Consider the following 23,630-nt stretch of genomic DNA (forward strand, 5'->3'; position numbering starts at 1 on the left):
AGTAGTTTCTGCAATCTCCTGCTTGATGCATGCCAATAATTTGACCCTTCTCAAACAGACTAACATCTTTTCCACAACCACGAGATGTGTCTTTCGACATGGCTGTTTAAGAAATGAGAAGCAACTCATTGCACCAGTTGGGGTTAAATAACTTATTGCCAACTGAAAGATAATCTCCCATGCAGTAATTATCCAATAGGAGGCTCTTAACTATTTGCTTAGTTAAATCCAGGTGGCGACTTTTTTTTGGGACAGACAGTGTATAATTATTTCTATTAACAACAGTAAATTGCTCAACTGAATTCAGCAGAAAAAACTTGGTATAAAACCGAAGGCATCTAGAGATACATTATAAACCCATACACGAGTTGTTTACTTGAACCCTATGATCCCGTTTATCCAGCACCTCCTGGTTCACAGGACTTCTGGCACAAATTCTGTGTCACTTATTTGGTCACAACATTTTTAATATCTATTTACACATTACTTAGGGTCTTTTTGACAAAAGGGCACCATGATCTTTAGCCTCAAGTATAAAATATAAATCAGCCAATGCTGAATAGCTATCCAAGAGTAGACAAGCGGATCGATCAGTGATGTTTATATATTTTTCAATTCTAGGTGGAAATTTTGATAAAAATGTGCAAAACTAACCCACTGTAAGGTACGAGCCATGATAATATCAACTACTGACTGATAAACTCGCTGTAAACCCCTTGCCAATAATGAGCATACACAGCACTACATTGTCACATAGAACATTTACAGGCCAACCATTAAGTTCATGCCTATTCCTAAATTAGCCACAGTCGTACAGAGCGTGAAAAGGGATACTCTGCCCTTTTCTGCAGCTGGCAATATTACATTTTCACAATTCTCCATTGAACTATTAAATTGGGGATTCCATTCCAAACGGAGTTTGGAACAAGCAAACAAACAGCACATATCAGCCAGGTCTGTGTGTCGAGTGTGAGAACAGAGCCGCTGTGCACCGTGTTCCCAGTCTGCAAACACAGTCCCTGGATGTGGAGTCAGGGACACAAAACAAGAGGCGCAGAACAGAAGCACAAGCTGGGCCTTTGTTCACATTGTACTCAGCACCTTTAGAAAGCTAACTGTACACTGGATTGGGCCCAGCCCCACTGGAGTCACTCAGAGTAGGTGCAGCCTGTGCCCCATTGACACTGGGGATAGTCCCTGAGGTTTGTTAAGGCTGCAGCTGCATTTGCTACTTCTTGCCACACAATGCTTGGCTCAAATAGACTGGTAAGTTCTCCAAAAGACCAACATAGATATCTGTACTATTGATCAGACAGCCTGGGCATAACATGTGTTGATACAATATGGTTACTCAGAGGGTATAAGCTTTGTTTCTATGCTATGGGTGGTCAACGGGCATAAGCTTTGCTCATGTGCTTTTGTTTGTTCATATACAATGTTCTGTTAATCAATAGGTAATTTGGCATGTCAGTGATTATAGGTACATGTTAATCTTGGGTATAAACAGATGGCGAGCACTTTATGGATGTTTTATATGTTAGGAGTGCTCTAGTTGTTTTATGTATTATTTTTAGTATAATCTTTTTACCATAATTTTCCTTAATGGAAAATATCTTATATTTCTCATCTTTACAGATGGCTACCTAAAATGTGTAACTTGTAATACCAAATTTATCTTGTAGTACACAATACAGTCTGTATATACATACATCTGACAGTAGGCTGTATATACATACATCTGACAGTAGGCTGTACATACATAGATCTGATTGTAACCTGTAATACATACACCTGACTGTAACCTGTAATACATAGATCTGACTGTAACCTGTAATACATACATCTGACAGAAGGCTGTACATACATACGATCACAACCCATTAATACATACAATCTGACAGTAGGCTGTACATACATACATGATGTAACCTATGATACATACATACACTTGTTGAACCTATACAACATAATAGCCTGTAGCACATATGATATAGCTAATTGTAGCAATCTATACATCTCCATGTACACATGACTGTAGCCTGTAATACACAGAGTATATTTGCTTTTAGGCAGTAACATCTATAAAATATCATTGTAGTAGGGAATACATATTATACAAGCAAATGCAGCCTATAATACATCACATTGTAATTTGTAACATAAAATATATTCAAATTGGAGCCTTGATTGCAGCCTCTAGTACCTGTTATACTGCTAGCAATTGCCTGTAATTTCTATAATACATTGGGATGTAACATGTAATATGTACAACACTTTTAGTTGCAGCATTTAAATAAATAGAATACATCTGATTGTAGCCTATAATAAATATCCTGTTGTTGCAGTAGGCCCCAGACTATATTAGTGTGCAGACCATTAATGCTTTATGAAAGTATTTAACCCTTTGTATTTTTCCTCTTTTGTTGCATTACAACATTGTTGTTGTTTTTTTTTTGCTTTGTTTTGTGTGTGTGGGGTGGGCAGGGAGGGTGTTGTACCATTTGATTTATACAGCATGAAGGTGCAAAATATTTTTAATTTGACACAAACAATAATTAAGACAAAAAAAATTTGAACTTTAATACGCATTTATTTAACCCTTGAAAGTGGAGAGATATCATATAGGAGTAGGTTCCTGTCCAAAAGAGGTCACCTTGCTGTGGTGGATGGGCACAAATGGTTTGGATTAAACTATATTTGCTAAATAACTCATATTCATTTGATACACCAAATTTAGCGTTTGTTATATATTCTATATTTGCAAAGTGCTGTTACATTGTGTTTGCTTTTACTGGGGTATGCCTCCATAAGCTTAGCACATCTGGACACTAGGATTTTTGCCCATTATACTAGGTAAAACTGCTTCAACTCCTTTAAGTTAGATGGGTTGTGTTGGTGGGCAGCCATCTTCAAGCCATGCAACAAATTCTCAATAGTACTGAGCTTTCACTAGGCCATTTCAAGACAAATAAGAGGATTATCTTATGAAAAAATATTCTAATTTTCAAACCAGCATCTGGATCTGAAAAGTTTTTCAATGGCATGTAATAGATCTCCTTCTATGTGCTGCCAGCATCTGTGCATCCGGTTATCCTTGGTCTTCCCTGGCTGGGTCAGTACACTCCAGTTCTGGATTGGCACTCCGGTCAGATTCTACATTGGGGATCATACTGGCAGCCCATCTGCTTATCAGAGGTCCGACCTGCTTCCTCGTCTACTGTACCTGTAGATCTGCCTGGACTTCTGCAGCAGTATGCCAGTTTTGCAGATGTTTTCAGTAAGAAAGAGGCCAAGACCCTGCCTCTTCATCGTCCTTATGATTGTCCGATTGACCTTCTAGTGCCACTCCACCTCGTGGTCGAGTCTACCTACTCTCACTTCCTGAGACCCATGCGATGTCTGATTACATCAAGGAGAATCTCGAGAGGGGGTTTATCTGGAAATCTTCTTCACCAGCGGGTGCCAAGTTCTTCTTTCTGCAAAAAAGATGGATCCCTATGGCCCTGTATCGACTATCGAGGTCTGAATAAGGTCACAGTCAAGAATCGATACCCTCTTCCGCTAATCTCCGAACTCTTTGACAGGAACCGGGGAGCTAAAGTCTTCACAAAATTCGACCTGCGCGGCGCATACAACCTTATCCACATTAGAAAGGGCAATGAGTGGAAGACTGCTTTCAACACTCGTGATGGACACTACGAGTATTTAATCATCCCCTTAGGTCTGTGCAATGCTCCCGCAGTATTCCAGGAGTTATTAAACAATATCTTCCGGGACCTGCTCTATGTCTGTGTGATAGTGTACCTGGACGATATACTGATCTATTCTACAGATTTGACCACTCACCGGAAGCATGTACGGTTTGTTCTACAGTAGTTGAGAGAGAATCGACTTCATGCCAAACTCGAGAAATGCATCTTTGAAAAATCTACCATACCATTCCTAGGATACATAATCTTGGATGGTACATTTTGTGTTAGATTAGCTGAACTCTATCATGACCACTTTTTAGTTACCTCAGGTACTATTCAACAAGTGGCATAATAGACTGGGTAATGGTAGAAGTGTATAATGCAGTGGAAGTGCTCAGAGAGCAGCGCCTCTGACGAGACTAAGAAGTATTGTGTGTTTTGTGTTTTCTAGCTATTCATATCTGGAGGATGTTTATAGGAACATGTCACTTACTAGTTTATAGTTACTCAGGTCTGCTAGTCTCTCCTTTTCCTGCCCATTGATTTTCATTAAGACCTGAGTGCAGGAAAGAAATAAAAACTGGACTTTTATTCCCTTGTCAGCTCCAAAAACGGTCTATAAGAAGTGCTTATAATGTAATTCACAATTTCTTCACATTACATTAGCAAATGCACAATGGTTTAAAGCGGTTTAAAAACTTTCACAATTGAAATTTATTTTACAAAAAACTATATGTACATATAATATATATTTTAAGAAACTGCCTATCGATGAATGGCTCATGTGTTATATTCAATTCTGGTTCTTAATGAGTGGTCGTTCATACAACACAACCCATTTGCAGCACTGGGCAACTAGAATGGATCATAAAAACGACCTGTGTAACTACTCTTAGATTCATCTCTAGTAAGGGTGTCCAGGAGCTAAGAATAATTGGGTAAGGCCTCATAGCGGGACAAAAAGAAAAGTAAAAGGAGCCACATATACTCTTAACAATCCCTTATCACTGCTGTCCTGATGCTCAACAGGTCCCGACTAGTCGCTGCAGGAAATACCCAGAGAGGTATGCTCTGTCAATCTCTAAGGTGGGTCACTGCGGGGGCCAAGTGACAGACACAGGTTGATCAACTTTTTGAAAGGGATTGTTTCTGATCAGTTAACTCCTTTAAAGCAAATGTCCAACCTCAAAATCTATTTTATTTTTTTCTATTTTTAAATAGTATTTCTTTAAACTCCTGTGCTAATTAATTTCCTGATAAATCATTATAGAGGTTAGAGCTCAGGTTTTTTTTAATACAGAGCTCCAAGTCCCATTCATAGAGTTTAATTCTAAAAACTCGGACTGTCCGCAGCTGCCACTAGGGGTTTAGATGGTCATTTATTAAAACAGAAATATGCCTAAATTAGGGGTCCTTTGCACCGCAATCTGCAACTTCTCCCCACTCACGCCAGTTTGAGGTGTAGAAAACAGTCTAAATGTAAGACAGCTAGGAAGCTGTGTTACATTTAGAGGCAGCAGTAGATACACCGAAGTTATGTAGAGGCTGTTGCCGCTTCATAACTCTGGCGGACCCAAATGCCAGGTAAAGGGCTTATTGAGACCAGTGTCTAAAACGCTGGTCTTAATAAATGTACCCCTTAATGTACAAATGATATGCAGTGAGCTGCTCAGCTCCCCCTACTGTTGGCTGCAAACAGATAGACTGTTATTATGTCTATGTCTATGCAAGGATTTGGGGCTCTATATAAAAAAAATAAGCTCTGATTAAGCCTATAGAGAGAAATATTGAAACAGAATGTTGTACCTTAAAGGGATATTCCGGATACATTATGTTATCCCGTATCTAGGGGATCCCAGGGGTAGGACCCCCACGAATCTAATAGTTATCCCCTATAAACAGCAGAGGACTGTGGTTAATGTCTGTGACCAGCAATGATGCTGATTGCAGGCATTTAACCTTTTAAATGCCATGGTGAAGCGTGACCATATCTAAATGGTGAAAAGCGCTTGCTTCCAGGTTAGGATCGGCTCCTCTGATCAGCGCACGTAGGAGCAGTTCCTTTGTTCTAGTGAAGAGACCCAGCGTATCTGAGCTGCAGTTTTTATAGAGGCCTGCAATTGACAGGCCTCCATAGGATAACCGGTAATGGAGCCTAGACTGTACTTCTATGGAACTACAGTATAAGCAAAAATAAATCTGACCAGTGCATATTGTAGTTATATTTGCCTTAGAGAATATAACTTGTCCCGCAAAGAACAACCTCCCTTACGGCTATGTGAATAGAAAAAACAACAACTTATGACTCCGTGATGACTGGGACGAAAAATGGAAACGCAAAAATGAAAAACGGTCTTTAAGGGGTTAAGGCTGGGTCTACATGATGTCTTTAAACACCATGTCACAATGCTAAATCGCAAATTAACTATCGCAAGGATAGTGAATGTGGTCACATTTAAAGGAGTATTCCCTTAACTAGGAGCAGGAGGTGGGGTGCAACAGGGACCAGGCATTGTCAAAACTGTCACAGCAAGGGATCGATGAGGTGAGTATAAGTTCTGTTATTCGTTTACAGCACCTGGGACTATATGTCACAACCAGACAGCTGAGAAGCTCTGACAGAAGCCTTTCAGAACCTCCTCCTTGAGTTTTCTTTGTTGTAGTGTTCAGTTCCTCATCTCGTTAGCCTCTCTCAGCTGTCATGTAGTTGGACTGATTGCATCCCTTTAAATTCCGCCCCATAATGCATTACTGGGCGGCTTATACTTCTTCCTGGAGTGTGTGTGCATGCTGATCCTGTTTCCCAGTCTGCTACAAAGTAAGTGCTGTACATTTATCTGTTATTTTCTGTTTGCTGGATCCCAGGTGACCCTGACTCCCTCCGTGTCTGGTGTAGGGAGCCGGTGGTCGTGTCCCCTCACTATTGTAGGGTGTTCAGGGGTTATATAGTCGAGGTACGTGGATATGCAACCATCCACCTTTGGGATCTTTGCATAGGCTGAGCAGCCAGGGAAAGTGCCAGGTCTTGTGCAGGGGTCTCCCTTTTGGTTCCTTAGCTTTGGATCCAGTGAGTCATATATATCATGTTGCTTTGTCTTGTTTCCTGTACACCGTCCGTGACACTATATTTTTCCTTGTGCTGTGATATTCCTTTCAATATCAGCACAAAAATCATCTGATTATATATATTTTAAGATCAAAATTGCACCAAATAATGAAAAAATATATAAACTGAGGTCTAACATACAGGAAAGAACAGTGGCATAACTAGAAATGACTGGGCCCCACAACAAACTTTTGAACAGGACCCTCCTCCCATGCATCCTCCACTCCTGCGGCGAGTAAAGATCGCTCTCTCAGACGAGGCCGCACTTTTGTTTCCCAGTCAAAAAGAGGGACATTTAAAGGGCATCTGTCAAAAGATTTGCACCTATAAAACAGGCTGACCTGTTGCATGTGTACTTGTTCATATGTGGCTGCACTGCTGAGAAAAATGATGTTTTAGTATATGCAAATGAGCCTCTAGGAGCAATAGGGGCGTTGCTGTTACACCTAAAGGCTCTGTTCTCTCTCCAACTGTTGCACGCTCTTCACTTTGATGTGATGACGTTTTCACTACCTGGCACTGTCAATCAAAGTGGAGAGGGCATGGCAGTTGCAGAGAGAGCAGGGCCTCTAGGTATAATGGTAATGCCCCCATTTTTCTCAGCAATGTGGGCACATATGAACATGGGACTAACACAGATGTCTTCAGCTGCCAAGTGCACATGGAACAGCTCAGCCATTTTTATAGGTACAAATCTGCTGATAGATGTCCTTTAAGGAAGAAAGAGGGACAGATGGATTTAAGTCAAAAAGAGGGACTGTTCTTCAAAAAGTGAGAGCAAGTACTTTGGTCACACAGCCTGGTTATTATCTTTCATCTATACTCAGGAACAATTCTATTTAGATGTAAAGTGAAATATGCTCATCCTTGAATATGGTATGTATAGAACATGGTTTACTGATGAAACTTTATCTACCCTCACAGCTAATTTTGTATGCCAGTTCACTCCTCCTCGTCCATGTCCTCAGCTCAGACACATTGAAGCCTTCTAAAAACAGGAAAAAGGGTCATGCCAAAGGAAAGGAGAGTTCCAATAAGGACAAAGGCCACGGGAAAACATCTCCAGACCCCGTGCTGGGTGTAAATTCTTTTGCTCCTTCACAAATTTATAGTTTAGTGGAGGAATATGAACAAAGTTTAATGGAGATGGTGAACCAGCTGCGAAATGGCTCAGAACCTTCTGGTGGAAAATGTGAAGTGAACCTGAGGCTTTGGCTTTCTAACCGAAGAAGCCTATCACCCTGGACTTATAGGTAATGTTTTCTCACGACTAAGTAACATGTTATATTTGCTATAATGAAGTCTATAAAAATAATGTATCCTTACATGGTCACTGCTGTTTCCTACAATTTAGCAAATTAATAGTACAGGCAAATCTAAGAAACTTTATGATATAGCTTATCATAGAAAAATGCCTTGTTCTCCAGTTATCAGCGGTTTTCTTTCGAGCCTGCCTTTTTTACCTAACACTCACTCTGAAATTTGTGGGAAACTCATCTTGTTAAAACCAATACAGGCTGCCTGCTCACTGAAGAATCAGATTGCTTTATTCCATAGAAGTAGGTGGAGATAATAGAATGAGGTGGGTGGAAGTGCAAAGAGAAACAAGAAAACAGATACAACACAGGAATGATTCAGCAGATAATAGTAAATGTGTGCTACTCAGATCTATACTACTCTGCTAAGAAATGCCAGATACAAGTCATACAGTATAATGGTCAGATAAAGTTTTATCACTCATGTATACAAACATGGCACCTTAAGTTATATGAAAGTTTAGGTACCCTTTAATAACCTTTCATGACATGAACGCCCTCATATGCCCCTAATACAAGACCAAGCTGTATAACCTGCATTAATAAGAAAGACCATGCAAAACATTTATTAACCCCTTCAGGACACTGCCATTTTTCACCTTAAAGGGGTTCTCCAGGAATGAAAAAATGTAAATACTTAAATATTATTTTATAATTAATATATTCACAAATACCTTTCATTACTTAGAATGGCTTGTTTTTTTCTAGTGAGCAATCATTAAAAGAAATAAAATGGCCGCTGTCCTATCAGTACACACAAAACCTGTCCTAATCACACAGGAGGACAAGTTACTTCACAATACTGAGCCAAAGGGCTGCCTCATCCTCCTTTGTGCTCTGCTTGTCAGGAATCTCTGTGGGAATGTAGATGATGGGAATGGGAGGAGGGTGAGGTGTGGCTAATGATCAGCAGCACTTGTTTACTGTCTCCATTACCACAGCCTGTCCTGTCCATCCTCTCTGTACTTCATGTCGCCTCATGAACTAAATTCCCCAGAGATTCAGCTAACGTTCTTATCTGTACAGGATCATAATCCCTGACAAGTAGAGAGGAGAAGGATAAGGCAGCATTAAAGCTCCTGCAATTTTAGTAGTTCGGGTTCCGGCTGACAGACGCAGCAGGGACCCTGAGTAGAGGACAGGTTTATTACTGCTTCTGTCTTCTCCGGTGGCGGCAGGAGGACAGCACTGCAAGAGCGCAGGGGAGAGGAAACAGGAAGCGGCTGAGCAGCTTCCTCTGTTAGTCCCAGCAGTCCCGTGAGCGCTGGGGTTGTCTGGAGCAGGGGCAGGAGCAGAGCTGCAGGGTCTAAGGAGACCCTGATCAGCTCTGCCTGTGTGTCATGCCCCCACAGGGGGCTGTTTTCCTCTGTAACTGGGGCTCCTGTGGACGCCCCAGTTACAGTGGAAACAGTGAAAAAAAAAAAAGTTCCCCAAAAAAAAATTGTAAAAAAAAAAAAAAAAGTCGGTGTCCTGCAGAGGTCTTTTAATGATTATGTGCCCAAATTAGAAAAAGTACAAATACAAAAAATGTTAAAAAAAATATTTAAAATGCTGTCGCTAACAGAAACCGTCACCATAGTCGCCCTCTTCTCTCAAATCTATATATGAAAACGATTGTCACAAAATAAGTAACCCATTGCAATAATTAATTTTTGTGTCCGTTTTAATCTTTAAGAAATACAAAGCTATAATAAAAAAATACTTTTTAAAAATAATTATCAGTTTTCATCCAAATAAAACCCAAAAAATAAAAAAATACAATTATTTTTGTAGTCAAACAAATAAAAAAAAGCTACGGCCACTAAACTACCAGGTGCACAAAATCACAAAAAGTTGCTTGGACATTCAGGCCTTTTTGGGCCCGGTCATGAAAGGGTTAAGGACCAGTTCAGGTCTGAAGTCACTTTGTGGGGCTTATATAATAGAAACCAGCCATAAATGGCCCCATTTTAGAAACTACACCCTCAAGGTATTTTAAAACTGATTTTACAAACTTTGTTAACCCTTTAGGTGTTTCACAAGAATTAAAGGAAAATGTAGATGAAATTGCAGAATTTCACTTTTTGGGCAGATTTTGCATTTTAATCCATTTTTTTACGCTAGCAAAGCAAGGGTTAACAGCCAAACAAAATAAATATTTATTACCATGATTCTGTAGCTTACGTGGTCGTAAACTTTTGGTTGTTTCAGTTTTACATAATAAAGCATTTTTGCAAAAATGATTTTTTAGTGTCTCCATATTCTGAAAGCCATAGTTTAAAAAAAAATAAAAATTGAGGCGACTGTCTTATGTAGGGGTTCATATTTTTTTTGTATGAGATGACGGTTTGATTGGTACTATTTTAGGGTGCATATGACTTTTTGATCGCTTGGTATTATACTTTTTGTGATGTAAGGTGACAAAAAATGCCTTTTTTATTTATTTAAGTTTTACACAATAACAGCATTTTTGAAACAAATAAAATCATGTTTTAATGTCTCCTTATTCTGAGAACCATATTTTTTTATTTTTTGGACGATTGTCTTAGGTAGGGTCTAATTTTTTGCGGGATGAGATGATGGTTTAATGGGTACTATTTTGGGTGCGTATACATTTTTGATCGCTTGGATTTTACACTTTTTGTGATGTAAGGTGACAAAAAATGGCTTTTTTTACACCGTTTTTAGTTTATTTATGTTGTTTACCTGATGGGTTAGGTCATGTGATATTTTAATAGACCTTGTTATTATGGACACGGCGATACCTAATATGTCATCCTGTATTGTAATGCATTGGCTGTCAGCTTTTATGCTGACAGCCTGCCTGTGAGACCCAGCCTAAGGGCTGGATCTCACAGGCTTCCGTAGGAGGCAAGCCCCGATGCCTAAGACCCTATGGATGCCTAAGACCCCACCAATCTAACAGTTAACCCTATAGATGGGTATTCATATTTGTTACTGAAAATACCAGTTTAAAGAAACCTTGTCGTACGCCCTGACATGTCTGTAATTGTATTCCCTATGAAATAACAATTCTGGAGTGTCTTTTCTTAGTACTCTGTTGTGCCGTTTCCCTGTTTCCTTCCTATAAATGTATTAGTAAATTGACAGCTCAGTGTTACCAGTTGGGGTTGAGCCTACATATACTTACACTGTCCAATACCCGTGTCAGACTGCACAGGGACACACCCTTTTGACAAGAGGAATGGTAACATCTAGCTGTCAATTTATTTAGAAATTTTTGTAGAAAGAACAAACAGGAATGGCACAATACAGAGGGCTCATGCACATGACCGTGACCGATTTGCAGTCCGCAAACATACAGATGTAGTCTGTGTGCTGTCCGCTTTTTTTTGTTGCAGACCCTATTGACTTCAGGCATCATAAAATGCCAGTCTATAATAACCCCCCTCCCCAGTACATACACTGTATTATAGAGAACCCTTGCCATACTAGTCCGTTACCATTCATTTTAGGGTGATACTTATAAAAGTTAACCTTGTGCTGCCAATAATCATTTTTCTTATCAACCCAGCAATCTGAAATCCCTCTAAGATGCTTTTCAGCACCTTAGGTTATTTTAGTCACTTTCTTCTCTCTCCAAGTTTCACACACACTTTTCCTCTATTCTGCATGCCCTTTATCTTCTGCCAGGCGGCAGAGAACATGTCAGGACTCTGCTCACATTCATTTTTCAAGTAGCTGGGTCAGTTACTAATTGAAGTGCTTGGAAAACCTCAGCTTCACCCATAACAAGAATGAGATAAAGCCTTTTAGAAAAAGGTTTGTCTACTTTGAGTGCTGTCTCACCGACTTTATTTGCTAATTGGTCATTAACTTGTGAAGTAAGCAAGAAACACAAGTATAGAAAGACCTACTTCATGCAGATGACATATTTTAGGAGACACAAATATTAGTCTAATAGTTCAGTGTTGTTATCTACCAGCTAGGAAGGTGAATACATTACATCAGGAAGTCTTAGTATATTAATTAAGGGGTACTTCATATGCTAAAATAAAAGAATACTAGAAATGTTCTGTACCTGCTGAAGGCTTAGGTCCTGAGCGTTCATATTGGGGGCCATGGCTGTAAGAAAAAACCATGGACGGACTGCGCACTTTAAGTGGCCCCATCATGTAGTTGGGTCCAAATTGACCTGAGGGCAGGGCCAAAACAATTAGGAGGGGCCAGCAAAAATTGCGGCACATTACACCATCTGCGTAGTTTCAAATACCACAGGGCCCCAGCAGCACAAAACACCTCCACAAAAATGCCACTCTGTGGTGGCCAACACCAGCTGCCATTGCTGTCCTCCTACTCCAGTTGACTCAGGGTGGCAATACAGTACAATTCAAGAGCCAGGAGGGGAGCATCAGATCATTGCTTACCTGACTGGTGGCCATGAGAAGGGCTCAAGTGGCCTCCTGGGCTTTAGCAGTGTCCAGTCTGCCCCTGGATGAAACTGAAAAATAGTTTGCTTACAGGTTTGTGAAACTGATAAGGTATAGGATGTAACTAAATAGCCCAAATTCATGAACACGAGGTTCCTAGCCAAGCCTCACCCTTCCCACCTCATTATTTCTGAGATACCAGTGGTTAAGGTTCAGATGTATCATAATATATATTTTACAATGTATAAGCATAGCTTAGCCTTATCGCTTTAAACTGTGGAACCCATTGGAAGGCTTTGTATTCCTTTCTAATGCAAGGATACCAAGGCTATCAAAAGGTACACTCTATAGGTAAAGTATATTTCCTAAGATCATTGCAATTATTAGTCTTTTTTTGTTCATTTGTCTATAAGTCCCTCCCAATACATTTTCTGTTTAAATTCTTTTTTTATTCGAATTTTCAGGTTCAAAGAACAAATTTGTATTACAATAAAATGATAGTGTAAATCAATATCATTTACGTAAATCAGAATGGTGAACATATCATTAATGTCATGACATGTGTTACAATGAAAATATATAACAAACAAGTAACGAGATAAAAGTATTACGTTTTCTAAAGCAATTGAACCTATGACTATTAACGCTGAGGCGACCAAACTAGGGACCAAACTATGCACACTAACCAATCGGTGCGCAGCAGTGTTAAAATGCCGATTTCAGGCTCTGATATGCACTCTGCAGATCAGAGCCTGCAATCAGGTACCATATCCTCCATGCCCCCAATCTGTGAACCCCCTTCCCCGATCTGTGCCCTCTTCTGTCTGCCCTGCCTCCAGCTTTGCTGGCCGTGCACTGTGTATGTGTCGGCAACTGTGCCTGCCCGCCCCCATCCATGTCCCCTGCCCATCTGTGTCCCCACCCCAGCCCTCATCTGTTTTTCCTTGTGCGGTGCCACTGCTGCATCTGATGGCAGTGGCTCTGTTCCTGAGCCACCACCATCAGCAGCGAGTGTCAGCTGTATGCTGACACTCTGCTGCAACCCCTTAGATGCCGCTCTCAGCGGCATCCAAGGGGTTAACAGACGGAGGGGGCTCCCTTCAACCATAGGGCTGCCGCGCTTTGATGGCAGCGGCCCGATGGTTGCCAGTGTTGCCATCTATCAGTGTAAATCTGATAGTACTATACTTTGCAATGCAAGAGCATTGCAAAGTGTAGTACAGCCATCAGCCCCACTGGATCTTCAAGATCCAAGTGGGAATTTTAAAAAAAGGGTGTAAAAATGTAAATTAAAAATAAAATAAGTTGCCTTTTACTATATCCACTCATTTATAAGAGATTAACAAATGAAAAAAATAAACAAACTACACATATCAGGTATCACCGCGTCTGTAACAACCGGCTATATATATATATATATATATATATATATATCACACATGATCCACCCCGTTCGATAAACGCCATAAAGAAAAAAAAAAAAAAATGTGTAAAAAAAAAAAAACATTTTTGTCACCTTACATCACAAAAAGAACAACACCATGCGATCAAAAAGGCGTATGTCCCACAAAATGGTATCAATAAAACCATTACCTCATCCCGCATAAAATGAGCCCTTACATAAGAAAATCGCTTTAAAAAATAAAACTATAGCTCTTAGAACGTGGAGACACGTGCTATTATTGTGTTAAAGTGAAACAAATGTAAAAAAGTAGACATATTAGGAATCTCTGCGTCCGTAACAACCAGCTATATAAAAATATCACATGACCTAACCCCTAAGGTAAACACCATAAAAAAATAAAAATAAAAACAGTGCCAAAAAAAAAACACTTTTTGTCACCTTACATCACAAAAATTGCAACACCAAGCTTTTTGCTCCGGCCAAAAATCATGAACACTTGCCGCAAGGCCGGATCCAGAATTAATGCCCATTGAAAGGCATTAATCCGGATCCAGCCTTAAGCTAAACGTCGTTTCGGCGCATCACCGGATCCGACGTTTAGCTTTTTCTGAATGGTTACCATGGCTGCCGGGACGCTAAAGTCCTGTTTGCCATGGTAAAGTGTAGTGGGGAGCGGGGGAGTAGTATACTTACCGTCCGTGCGGCTCCCGGGGCGCTTCAGAGTAACGTCAGGGCGCCCCACGCGCATGGATGACGTGATCGCATGGACACGTCATCCATGCGCATGGGGCGCTCTGACGTCATTCTGGAGCGCCCCGGAAGCCGCACAGGCGGTAAGTATACTGCTCTCCCGCTCCCCACTACTACTATGGCAACCAGGACTTTGATAGCGTCCTGGCTTCCATAGTAACACTGAACGCATTTTGAAGACTGATCCGTCTTCAAATGCTTTCAGTTCACTTGCGTTTTTCCGGATCCGGATTGTAATTCCGGCGAATGGAGTACACGACGGATCCGGACAACAAGTGTGAAAGAGCCCTAAGAAGATTGGTCAAATAATTTTTTTTTTAAAAAGCTATGGCTCTCAGACTATGGAGACACTAAAACATCTTATTTTTTTGTTTCAAAAAAGCTATTATTGTGTAAAACTTAAATAAATAAGAAAATGTATACATATTAGGTTTTGCGAAGTCCATAACGATGTGCTCTATAAAAAAATCACATGACCTAACCCCTCAGGTGAACGCTGTAAAAAGAAATAAATGAAAACTGTTTCAAAACAAAAAAAAATTTTTGGTCACCTTGAAAATAAAATGATACCAATAAAAACGTCCACTCTTTCTGCAAAAAACGAGTCCCTGCATAAGACGATCGGCAGAAAAATAAAAAAACATAAGGCGTTCAGAAAATGGAGACACGAAAACATAATTATTTTTTTCAAAAATGCTTTATTATGTAAAACTGAAACAAAGAAAGTAAACATATTTGATATCATTGCGTCCGTAACAACCTGCTCTATAAAAATAGCACATGATCTACCCTGTCAGATGAATCTTGTAAAAAATAAAAATGGTGCCATTTTTTGGTTACCTTGCCTCACAAAAACCATAATATAGAGCAATTAAAAATCATATGTACCCCAAAATAGTACCAATAAAACTGGCACCTTATCCCCTAGTTTCCAAAATGGGGTACAATTTTGGGAGTTCCTACTGTAAGAGTGCATCATGGGGGCTTCAAATGGGACATAAAAACCAGTCCATCAAAATCTGCCTTCCAAAAACCTTATGGCGCTCCTTTTTTTTCTGCGCCCTGCCGTGTGCCCTTACATCAGTTTACGACCACATATGGGGTGTTTCTGTAAACCACAGAATCAGGGTAATAAATATTGAGTTTTGTTTGGCTGTTAACCCTTGATGTGTTAAAGAAAGAAATGGATGAAAATGGAGTCTGCCAAAAAAGTGAAATTTAGAAATTTTCTCTCCATTTTCCTTTAGTTCTTGTGGAACACCTAAAGGGTTAAAGTTTGTAAAATCAGTTTTGAGTAACTTGAGAGGTGTAGTTTCTGCAATGGGGTCATTTATGGGGGGTTTCCACTATGTAAGCCCCACAAAGTGACTTCAGAACTTAACTGGTCCTTAAAAAGTGGGTTTTGGAAATTTTCTTAAAAATTTTAAGAATTGCTTCTAAATTTCTAAGCCTTCTAATGTCCTAAAAAAAAAAATTACATTTACAAAATCATGCCAACATAAAGTAGACATATGGGGAATGTTAAGTGATAATTATTTTAGGAGGTATCACTTTCTGTGTTAAAAGCAAAGAAATTGAAATGTTTAAAATTGCGATTTTTTTTTAAAATTTTGGATTTTTTCATAAATAAAGGTGAAATATAGTGACTCAAATTTATGAAATTATGAAATATCATAAAGTACAATGTTTCACGAGAAAACATTCTCATAATGGCTTGGATAAGTAAAAGCGTTCCAAAGTTATTACCACATAAAGTGACACGTCAGATTTGCAAAACTGCATTTTTCAGAAGTGATATCTCCACCATACTATCTGAGATTCATTTTGTACGTGACTCTACTTGCATTTCTTGTTTATTCAGTAATAAAAAGAGATTTATGAGAAAAAAGATGGTGTCTGCTCAAGAGCTGGGTGGGCGCCATAACTATCAGATGACTGCAGTGTTTGTGATTGGAGGCAACTCCAACCACATAAATGTAATCCCTCAGATGCTGCAGTCAATTGCGACCATTGCATCTAGGAGGAGTCATTTACTGGGAGCAGGATGCTCTCAGTAACTGAACGCTTCCCAGTGACAAGATCATGGAAGTCATTCTCTTGCTATGGTAGCCTTGAGCCTTGTGAAGGCTCCCAGGACTGCCACAGCAAAGTTCCTATTGAGCTCCATAAGTGGCAGGGCTTAATAAGAAACATAGAGATTTTCCAAAAGACTGCAATAGTAAATCATTGCAGGCTATGGTATAAGCAAGTCCCTATGTACCCCAATGTTCAAGTCCCCTAGGGAAGGCTGCGTATAAAGTAAAAAAAAAGTTTTAAATATAAGAGGATATAATAATCACTACCTTTACTCATCTACACTGAACAAAAATATAAACGCAACACTTTCGGTTTTGCTCCCATTTTGCATGAGCCGAACTCAAAGATCTAAAACATTTTCTACATAAACAAAAGACTCATTACTCTCAAATATTGTTCACAAATCTGTCTAAGGCCTCCTGCACACAAACGTTTTTTTACACGGTCCGCAAAAACGGGGTCCGTAGGTCCGTGATCCGTGACCGTTTTTCCGTCCGTGGGTCTTCCTTGATTTTTGGAGGATCCACGGACATGAAAAAAAAGTCATTTTGGTGTCCGCCTGGCCGTGCGGAGCCAAACGGATCCGTCCTGAATTACAATGCAAGTCAATGGGGACGGATCCGTTTGATGTTGACACAATATGGTGCCATTTCAAACGGATCCGTCCCCATTGACTTTCAATGTAAAGTCTGGAGTTCTGTTATACCATCGGATTGGAGTTTTCTCCAATCCGATGGTATATTTTAACTTGTAGCGTCCCCATCACCATGGGAACGCCTCTATGTTAGAATATACTGTCGGATATGAGCTACATCGTGAAACTCATTTCCGACAGTATATTCTAACACAGAGGCGTTCCCATGGTGATGGAGACGCTTCAGGTTAGAATATACAAAAAAACTGTGTACATGACTGCCCCCTGCTGCCTGGCAGGTGCTGCCAGGCAGCAGGGGGCAGACCCCCCCCCCCTGTTTTTAACTCATTGGTGGCCAGTGGGCCCCCCCTCCCCTATTGTTAACTCGTTGGTGGCCAGTGTGCGCACCCCCCTCCCTCCCTCTATTGTAATAATAGCATTGGGGCCAGTGTGCGCGCCCCCCCACCCCCCCCCTCCCTCCCTCTATTGTAATAATAGCATTGGGGCCAGTGTGCGCGCCCCCCCAACCCCCCCCCCCCCCTCCCTCCCTCTATTGTAATAATAGCATTGGGGCCAGTGTGCCCCCCCCCCCCGATCATCGGTGGCAGCGGAGTAGAAGATTCATACTTACCTGGCTGCTGGCTGCTGCGATCTCTGTGTCCGGCCGGGAGCTCCTCCTACTGGTAAGTGACAGGTCTGTGCGGCGCATTGCTGTCACTTACCAGTAGGAGGAGCTCCCGGCCGGACGCAGACATCGCAGCAGCCAGCAGCCAGGTAAGTATGAAAATCTTCTACTCCGCTGCCACCGATGATCGGGGGGGGGGGGGGGGGGGGGGGGTTGTGCGCACACTGGCCCCAATGCTATTATTACAATAGAGGGAGGGAGGGGGGGGGGGTTGGGGGGTGCGCACACTGGCCCCAATGTATTAAAACAATAGAGGGAGGGAGGGGGGGGTTGGGGGCGCGCGCACACTGGCCCCAATGTATTAAAACAATAGAGGGAGGGAGGTGCGCACACTGGCCACCAACGAGTTAACAACAGGGGAGGGGGGGGGCGCACAATGATATTCAAACTGGGGAGGGGGGGGGGGTCTGCCCCCTGCTGCCTGGCAGCCCTGATCTCTTACAGGGGGATATGATAGTACAATTAACCCCTTCAGGTGCCGCACTATCATATCCCCCTGTAAGAGATCGGGTGCTGCCAGGCAGCAGGGGGCAGTCTTGTACACAGTTTGTAGTGTATTCTAACTAGAAGCGTCCCATCACCATGGGAACGCTTCTGTGTTAGAATATACTGTCGGATCTGAGTTTTCACGAAGTGAAAACTCAGCTCTGAAAAAGCTTTTATGCAGACGGATCTTCGGATCCGTCTGTATGAAACTAACCTACGGCCACGGATCACGGACACGGATGCCAATCTTGTGTGCATCCGTGTTCTTTCACGGACCCATTGACTTGAATGGGCCCGTGAACCGTTGGCCGTGAAAAAAATAGGACAGGTCATATTTTTTTCACGGCCAGGAAACACGGCTCACGGATGCGGCTGCCAAACGGTGCATTTTCCGATTTTTCCACGGACCCATTGAAAGTCAATGGGTCCGTGAAAAAAAACGGAAAACGGCACAACGGCCACGGATGCACACAACGTTCGTGTGCAGGAGGCCTAAATCTGTGTTAGTGAGCACTTCTCCGTTGCCGAGATAATCTATCCCACCTCACAGGTGTGGCATATCAAGGTGCTGATTAGAATTCAGGAAGAAAAAGAATTGGTGGAGCGCCAGGGTATGAGAAGGAGGAAGGCAGAAAATAGTAGCCCTCGAAGGTCTATATTCTTTCTATGTGGTGTAAAGGCAAAAAAAAAAACAGAAATCCAATGTGAGGAATCAGGGGGAAAAATGAAAGAAGAAGAGACCACAGTGACAGGGTGATCGGCAGATGCACAAATTACCTGTGTGAAGTTGCAGAATATTGGCAGGAACTGGAACACGCTGTCGTATATGCCGATCCAGAGCATCCCAAACATGCTCAATGGGTGACATGTCCGGTGAGTATGCTAGCCATGCAAGAACTGGCATGTTTTCTGCTTCCAGGAATTGTGTACAGATCCTTGCAATATAGGGCTGTGCATTATCATGCTGCAACATGAGGTGATGGTCGTGGATGAATGGCACAACAATGGGCCTCAGGATCTCGTCACGGTATCTCTGTGCATTCAAAATGCCATCAATATAATGCACCTGTGTTCGTTGTCCATAACATATGCCTGCCCATACCATAACCCCACCGCCACCATGGACCACTCGATCCACAACATTGACGTCAGCAAACCGCTCACCCACACGACGCCACACACGCTGTCTGCCATCTGTCACGAACAGTGAAAATTGGGACTTATCCGTGAACAGATTGCTTCTCCAACGTGCCAGACGCCATCGAATGTGAGCATTTGCCCACTCAAATCGGTTACGATGAAGAATTGCAGTCAGCTCCAGACCCGATGAGGACGACGAGCTTCCCTGAGACAGTTTCTAACAGTTTGTGCAGAAATTCTTTGGTTATGCAAACCGATTGTTGCTGCAGCTGTCCAGGAGGCTGGTCTCAGATGATCATGGAGGTGAACTGCAGTCAGCTCCAGACCCCGATGAGGACGAGCTTCCCTGAGACGGTTTCTGACAGTTTGTGCAGAAATTCTTTGGTTATGCAAACCGATTGTTGCTGCAGCTGTCCGGGTGGCTGGTCTCAGATGATCATGGAGGTGAACATGCTGGATGTGGAGGTACTGGGCTGGTGTGGTTACACATGGTCTGCGGTTGTGAGGCCGGTTGGATGTACTGCCAAATTCTCTGAAACGCCTTTGGAGACGGCTTATGGTAGAGAAATGAACATTCATTGCACAGGCAACAGCTCTGGTAGACATTCCTGCAGTCAGCATGCCAATTGCACTCTTCCTCAAGCGTTGTGACATCTGTGGCATTCTGCTGTGTGATCAAACTGCACATTTCAGAGTGACCTTTTATTGTGGGCAGTCTAAGGCACACCTGTGCAATATTCATGCTGTCTAATCAGCACCTTGATATGCCACACCTGTGAGGTGGGATGGATTGTCTCGGCAAAGGAGAAGTGCTCACTAACACAGATTTAGACAGATTTGTGAACAATATTTGAGAGTAACAGGTCTTTTGTGTATGTAGAAAATGTTTCAGATCTTTGAGTTCAGCTCATGCAAAATGGGTGCAAAACTGAAAGTGTTGCGTTTATATTTTTGTTCAGTGTATATATACAAAGAAGCACGTATATGTATGTATGTATGTTCCGCAATCACTCAAAAATGCAACCATCGATTTCAACAAAACTTGGTATACACATCCCTTGCTACCTGGAAAGAAATCTTGTGGGGGTCTCAGCTCTCCAGGACGTACCGTTCCTGAGATATTCCCGAAAAAATGACCTGCATTAGCCAATACAAGCCTGCAAGTCTTTATCTTCATATCCCAACTGCCATACACACAGTCACATGTCCCTTATCAGCCAATAGAAGCTCGAAGGCCCTTAGTCTCCACATACACACAGTTTTACTCCAGGTTTCCATAAAAACCCAGTCATTTTTCTTCACTGCTGTAGGTCAGCTTTAGGCTAGGGCTACATGCTGACAATAAGTCGCACGACAATAAGTCTCACGACACATAAGGCACAACTACACTTCTACATGTGTCGGGGCGACATTGATGTCGCACCAATGTCACGCAACACTTTTTTATAATGATAGTCTATGGTGTTGCACTGCGACATGTGACATGCTGCGACTGCAACGCGACAGTCGCAGAAAAAGCCATCTTGGATGGATTTTTTGCAACTGTGGTGTCGCAGTCGCAGCATGTCACATGTCGCAGTGCAACACCATAGACTATTATTATAAAAAATTGTTGAGACAAAAAGTCATGTCGCCTTGTAGCACTAGCATTAAAGGGGCAGGGCGTTGTGGAGGTCCCATTTTTAAGTGGCAGGGCACTGTGGGGGGGGGGGGGTCAGTGTTAAGGGGTGGGGGACTGTGGAGATCACTGTTAAAGGGGCGGGGTGCTGTAGAGGTCACAGTTATGGGGGATACTGTCGATCTTTTAACAACACACAGAAACATTAAATTAAATAGATGAAATATACCAGTGCGAAGCCGGGTCCTTCTGCTAGTTTTACATAAAAAAATAAGTAAACCAGATAATAAACGTTATTGATATTGCTGTGTCAGAAAATATCAAATTATCAAAATATACACTATGGAACATCTTTTCTTAGAAACCTGCATTGTACCATTCCTCTGTTATTCCTCCTTCAAACTCATAAATAAATTGACAGCTAGGTGTTACCCGTTAGGGGTGTGTCCCTAGAAACTCTTTCACTGTCCAATCAGTGCTACTAGCATTAGACTGTGTAGAGACAAGCCCCTTTGTCAAGAGCCCAGTTGTAACGCCCAGTTGTCAATTTATTAAAGAAATATTCAGGAGAAAAAAAACTGAAGAATAGCGCAATGCATAGTTATGAGAAAATATGCTCCAGATTTGTAATTTCATGTGGAATGCAAGGATTTACGAAGACACACATGTCAGGAGAGGTGACAGGTCCTCTTTAAACATTGTGGTCAGAGCTTTATAGTCATCTTGATTAGATTTGATCAGTATTCATGAGATATTTCTTTGTCTCCTTCCAGCATAAACCATGATGAGAACCGTATCCCAGTCGACATACCAGAAGCTCGATGTTTGTGCTCTGGCTGTGTCAACCCTTTTACCATGCGGGAGGACCTGAGCATGTCCAGCATTGCCATCTATAGCAAGATACCCGTACGCAGGCGTTTTTGTGAGAACAGCTTAGAAGGACTGAGGGGAAGAAGAAGGAAGAAGTGCCACAAAGAATACACCGCTGTCATGGAGAACATAGCTGTAGGCTGTACCTGTATCTTCTGAAGACAGTGCTGCCTCCCATCCTCTCATATCTTCATTCCTGTATACATAGAAATACAGTAGCAATGTGAGTCAAAAGTCAGTCATTTAGTGACAGAACACATATGCACTGTGTGCCTTTCTCTCTGTGCTATGTGTAAAAGTAAACTTTTCTATTTATTTCATGATACTCCACAAACACAAAAATTACTGCAAACAATACTTGTCTGGAATATAACTCAAGGCAACGCATCTACTAATAAAAAGCAATCAATGGTAAATCTCTTATATACCGTATATAAACATGACTTTCTGTCTGTCCAAACGTCTGTCTGTCTGTTCTTTATGCGCGACCAAACGACTAAACCGATCTTCCCCAAATTTGACACACAGGTACATCAGGTGTCCGGGAAGGTTTCTCATCTCTCTAGGATGTACCGTTCCTGAGATATTTGCAAAAAATGACCTGCACTAGCCAATAGAAGCCTGCAAGTCTTTCTCTTCATATCCCAACTGCGATACACACGGTCACATGACCCTTATCAGCCAGTAGAAGCTTGCAGGCCCTTAGTCTCCACATGCACACAGTTTTACTCCAGGTTTCCATAACAACCCAGCCATTTTTCTTCACTGCTGCAGGTCAACTTTAGGCTAGGGCTACACGACGACATGTGTTGCTTGACAATATGTCTCACGACACATAGGGCACAACTACACTGCGACATTGATGTCGCACAACAATTTTATAATGATAGTCTATGGTGTTGCACTGCGACATGCTGCAACTGCGACAGTCACAGAAAAATCCATCTTGGATGGATTTTTTGCGAGTGTCGTGTAGCAGTCGCAGAACGACACCATAGCCCAGGCATCCTCAAACTGCGGCCCTCCAGCTGTTGTAAAACTACAACTCCCACAATGCCCTACTGTAGGCTGATACCTGTAGGCTGTTCGGGCATGCTGGGAGTTGTAGTTTTGCAACAGCTGGAGGGCCGCAGTTTGAGGATGCCTGCCATAGCCTATCATTATAAAAATTGTTGTGCGACATTGGTGCGACACATGTTGTCGTGTAGCCCTAGCCTTAAAGGGGCAGGGCACTGTGGAGGTCACTGTTATGGGGGCAGGGGCCACTATTAAAGGGACAGCTGCTGTGGAGGTCACTGTTAAGGGGCAGGGGCCACTATTAAAAGGGAAGCTGTGAAGGTCACTGTTAAGTCAGCAGGGTACTGTGAGGTCACTGTTAAGGGAGCGGGGTACTGTGGAGGTCACTGTTAAGGGAGCAGGGTACTGTGAGGTCACTGTTAAGGGAGCAGGGTACTGTGGAGGTCACTGTTAAGGGGAGGGGGT

At 42.0% G+C, this 23,630-nt stretch overlaps 1 protein-coding gene across 1 annotated transcript; it reads left to right on the forward strand.

The window, feature by feature from the left end:
* The first annotated feature begins 984 nt into the window (after positions 1–984).
* IL17B (interleukin 17B) lies at positions 985–22,602 on the forward strand. Its single transcript, XM_044277468.1, has 3 exons — positions 985–1,266; positions 7,723–8,051; positions 22,052–22,602. Exons 1-3 carry the CDS (start codon positions 1,246–1,248, stop codon positions 22,305–22,307), a joined length of 606 nt encoding a protein of 201 aa, XP_044133403.1. The 5' UTR covers positions 985–1,245; the 3' UTR covers positions 22,308–22,602.
* Positions 22,603–23,630: the final 1,028 nt, after the last annotated feature.

This window comes from Bufo gargarizans, chromosome 2 (assembly GCF_014858855.1).
Source record: "Bufo gargarizans isolate SCDJY-AF-19 chromosome 2, ASM1485885v1, whole genome shotgun sequence".
NCBI lineage: Eukaryota > Metazoa > Chordata > Amphibia > Anura > Bufonidae > Bufo > Bufo gargarizans.

Coding starts and splice junctions, on each gene's coding strand:
- IL17B (XM_044277468.1), top strand. CDS start 1,246: ATGCTTGGCTCAAATAGACTG. Junction 1,267..7,722: donor TGCTTGGCTCAAATAGACTG/GTAAGTTCTCCA, acceptor CTACCCTCACAG/CTAATTTTGTATGCCAGTTC. Junction 8,052..22,051: donor CTATCACCCTGGACTTATAG/GTAATGTTTTCT, acceptor GTCTCCTTCCAG/CATAAACCATGATGAGAACC.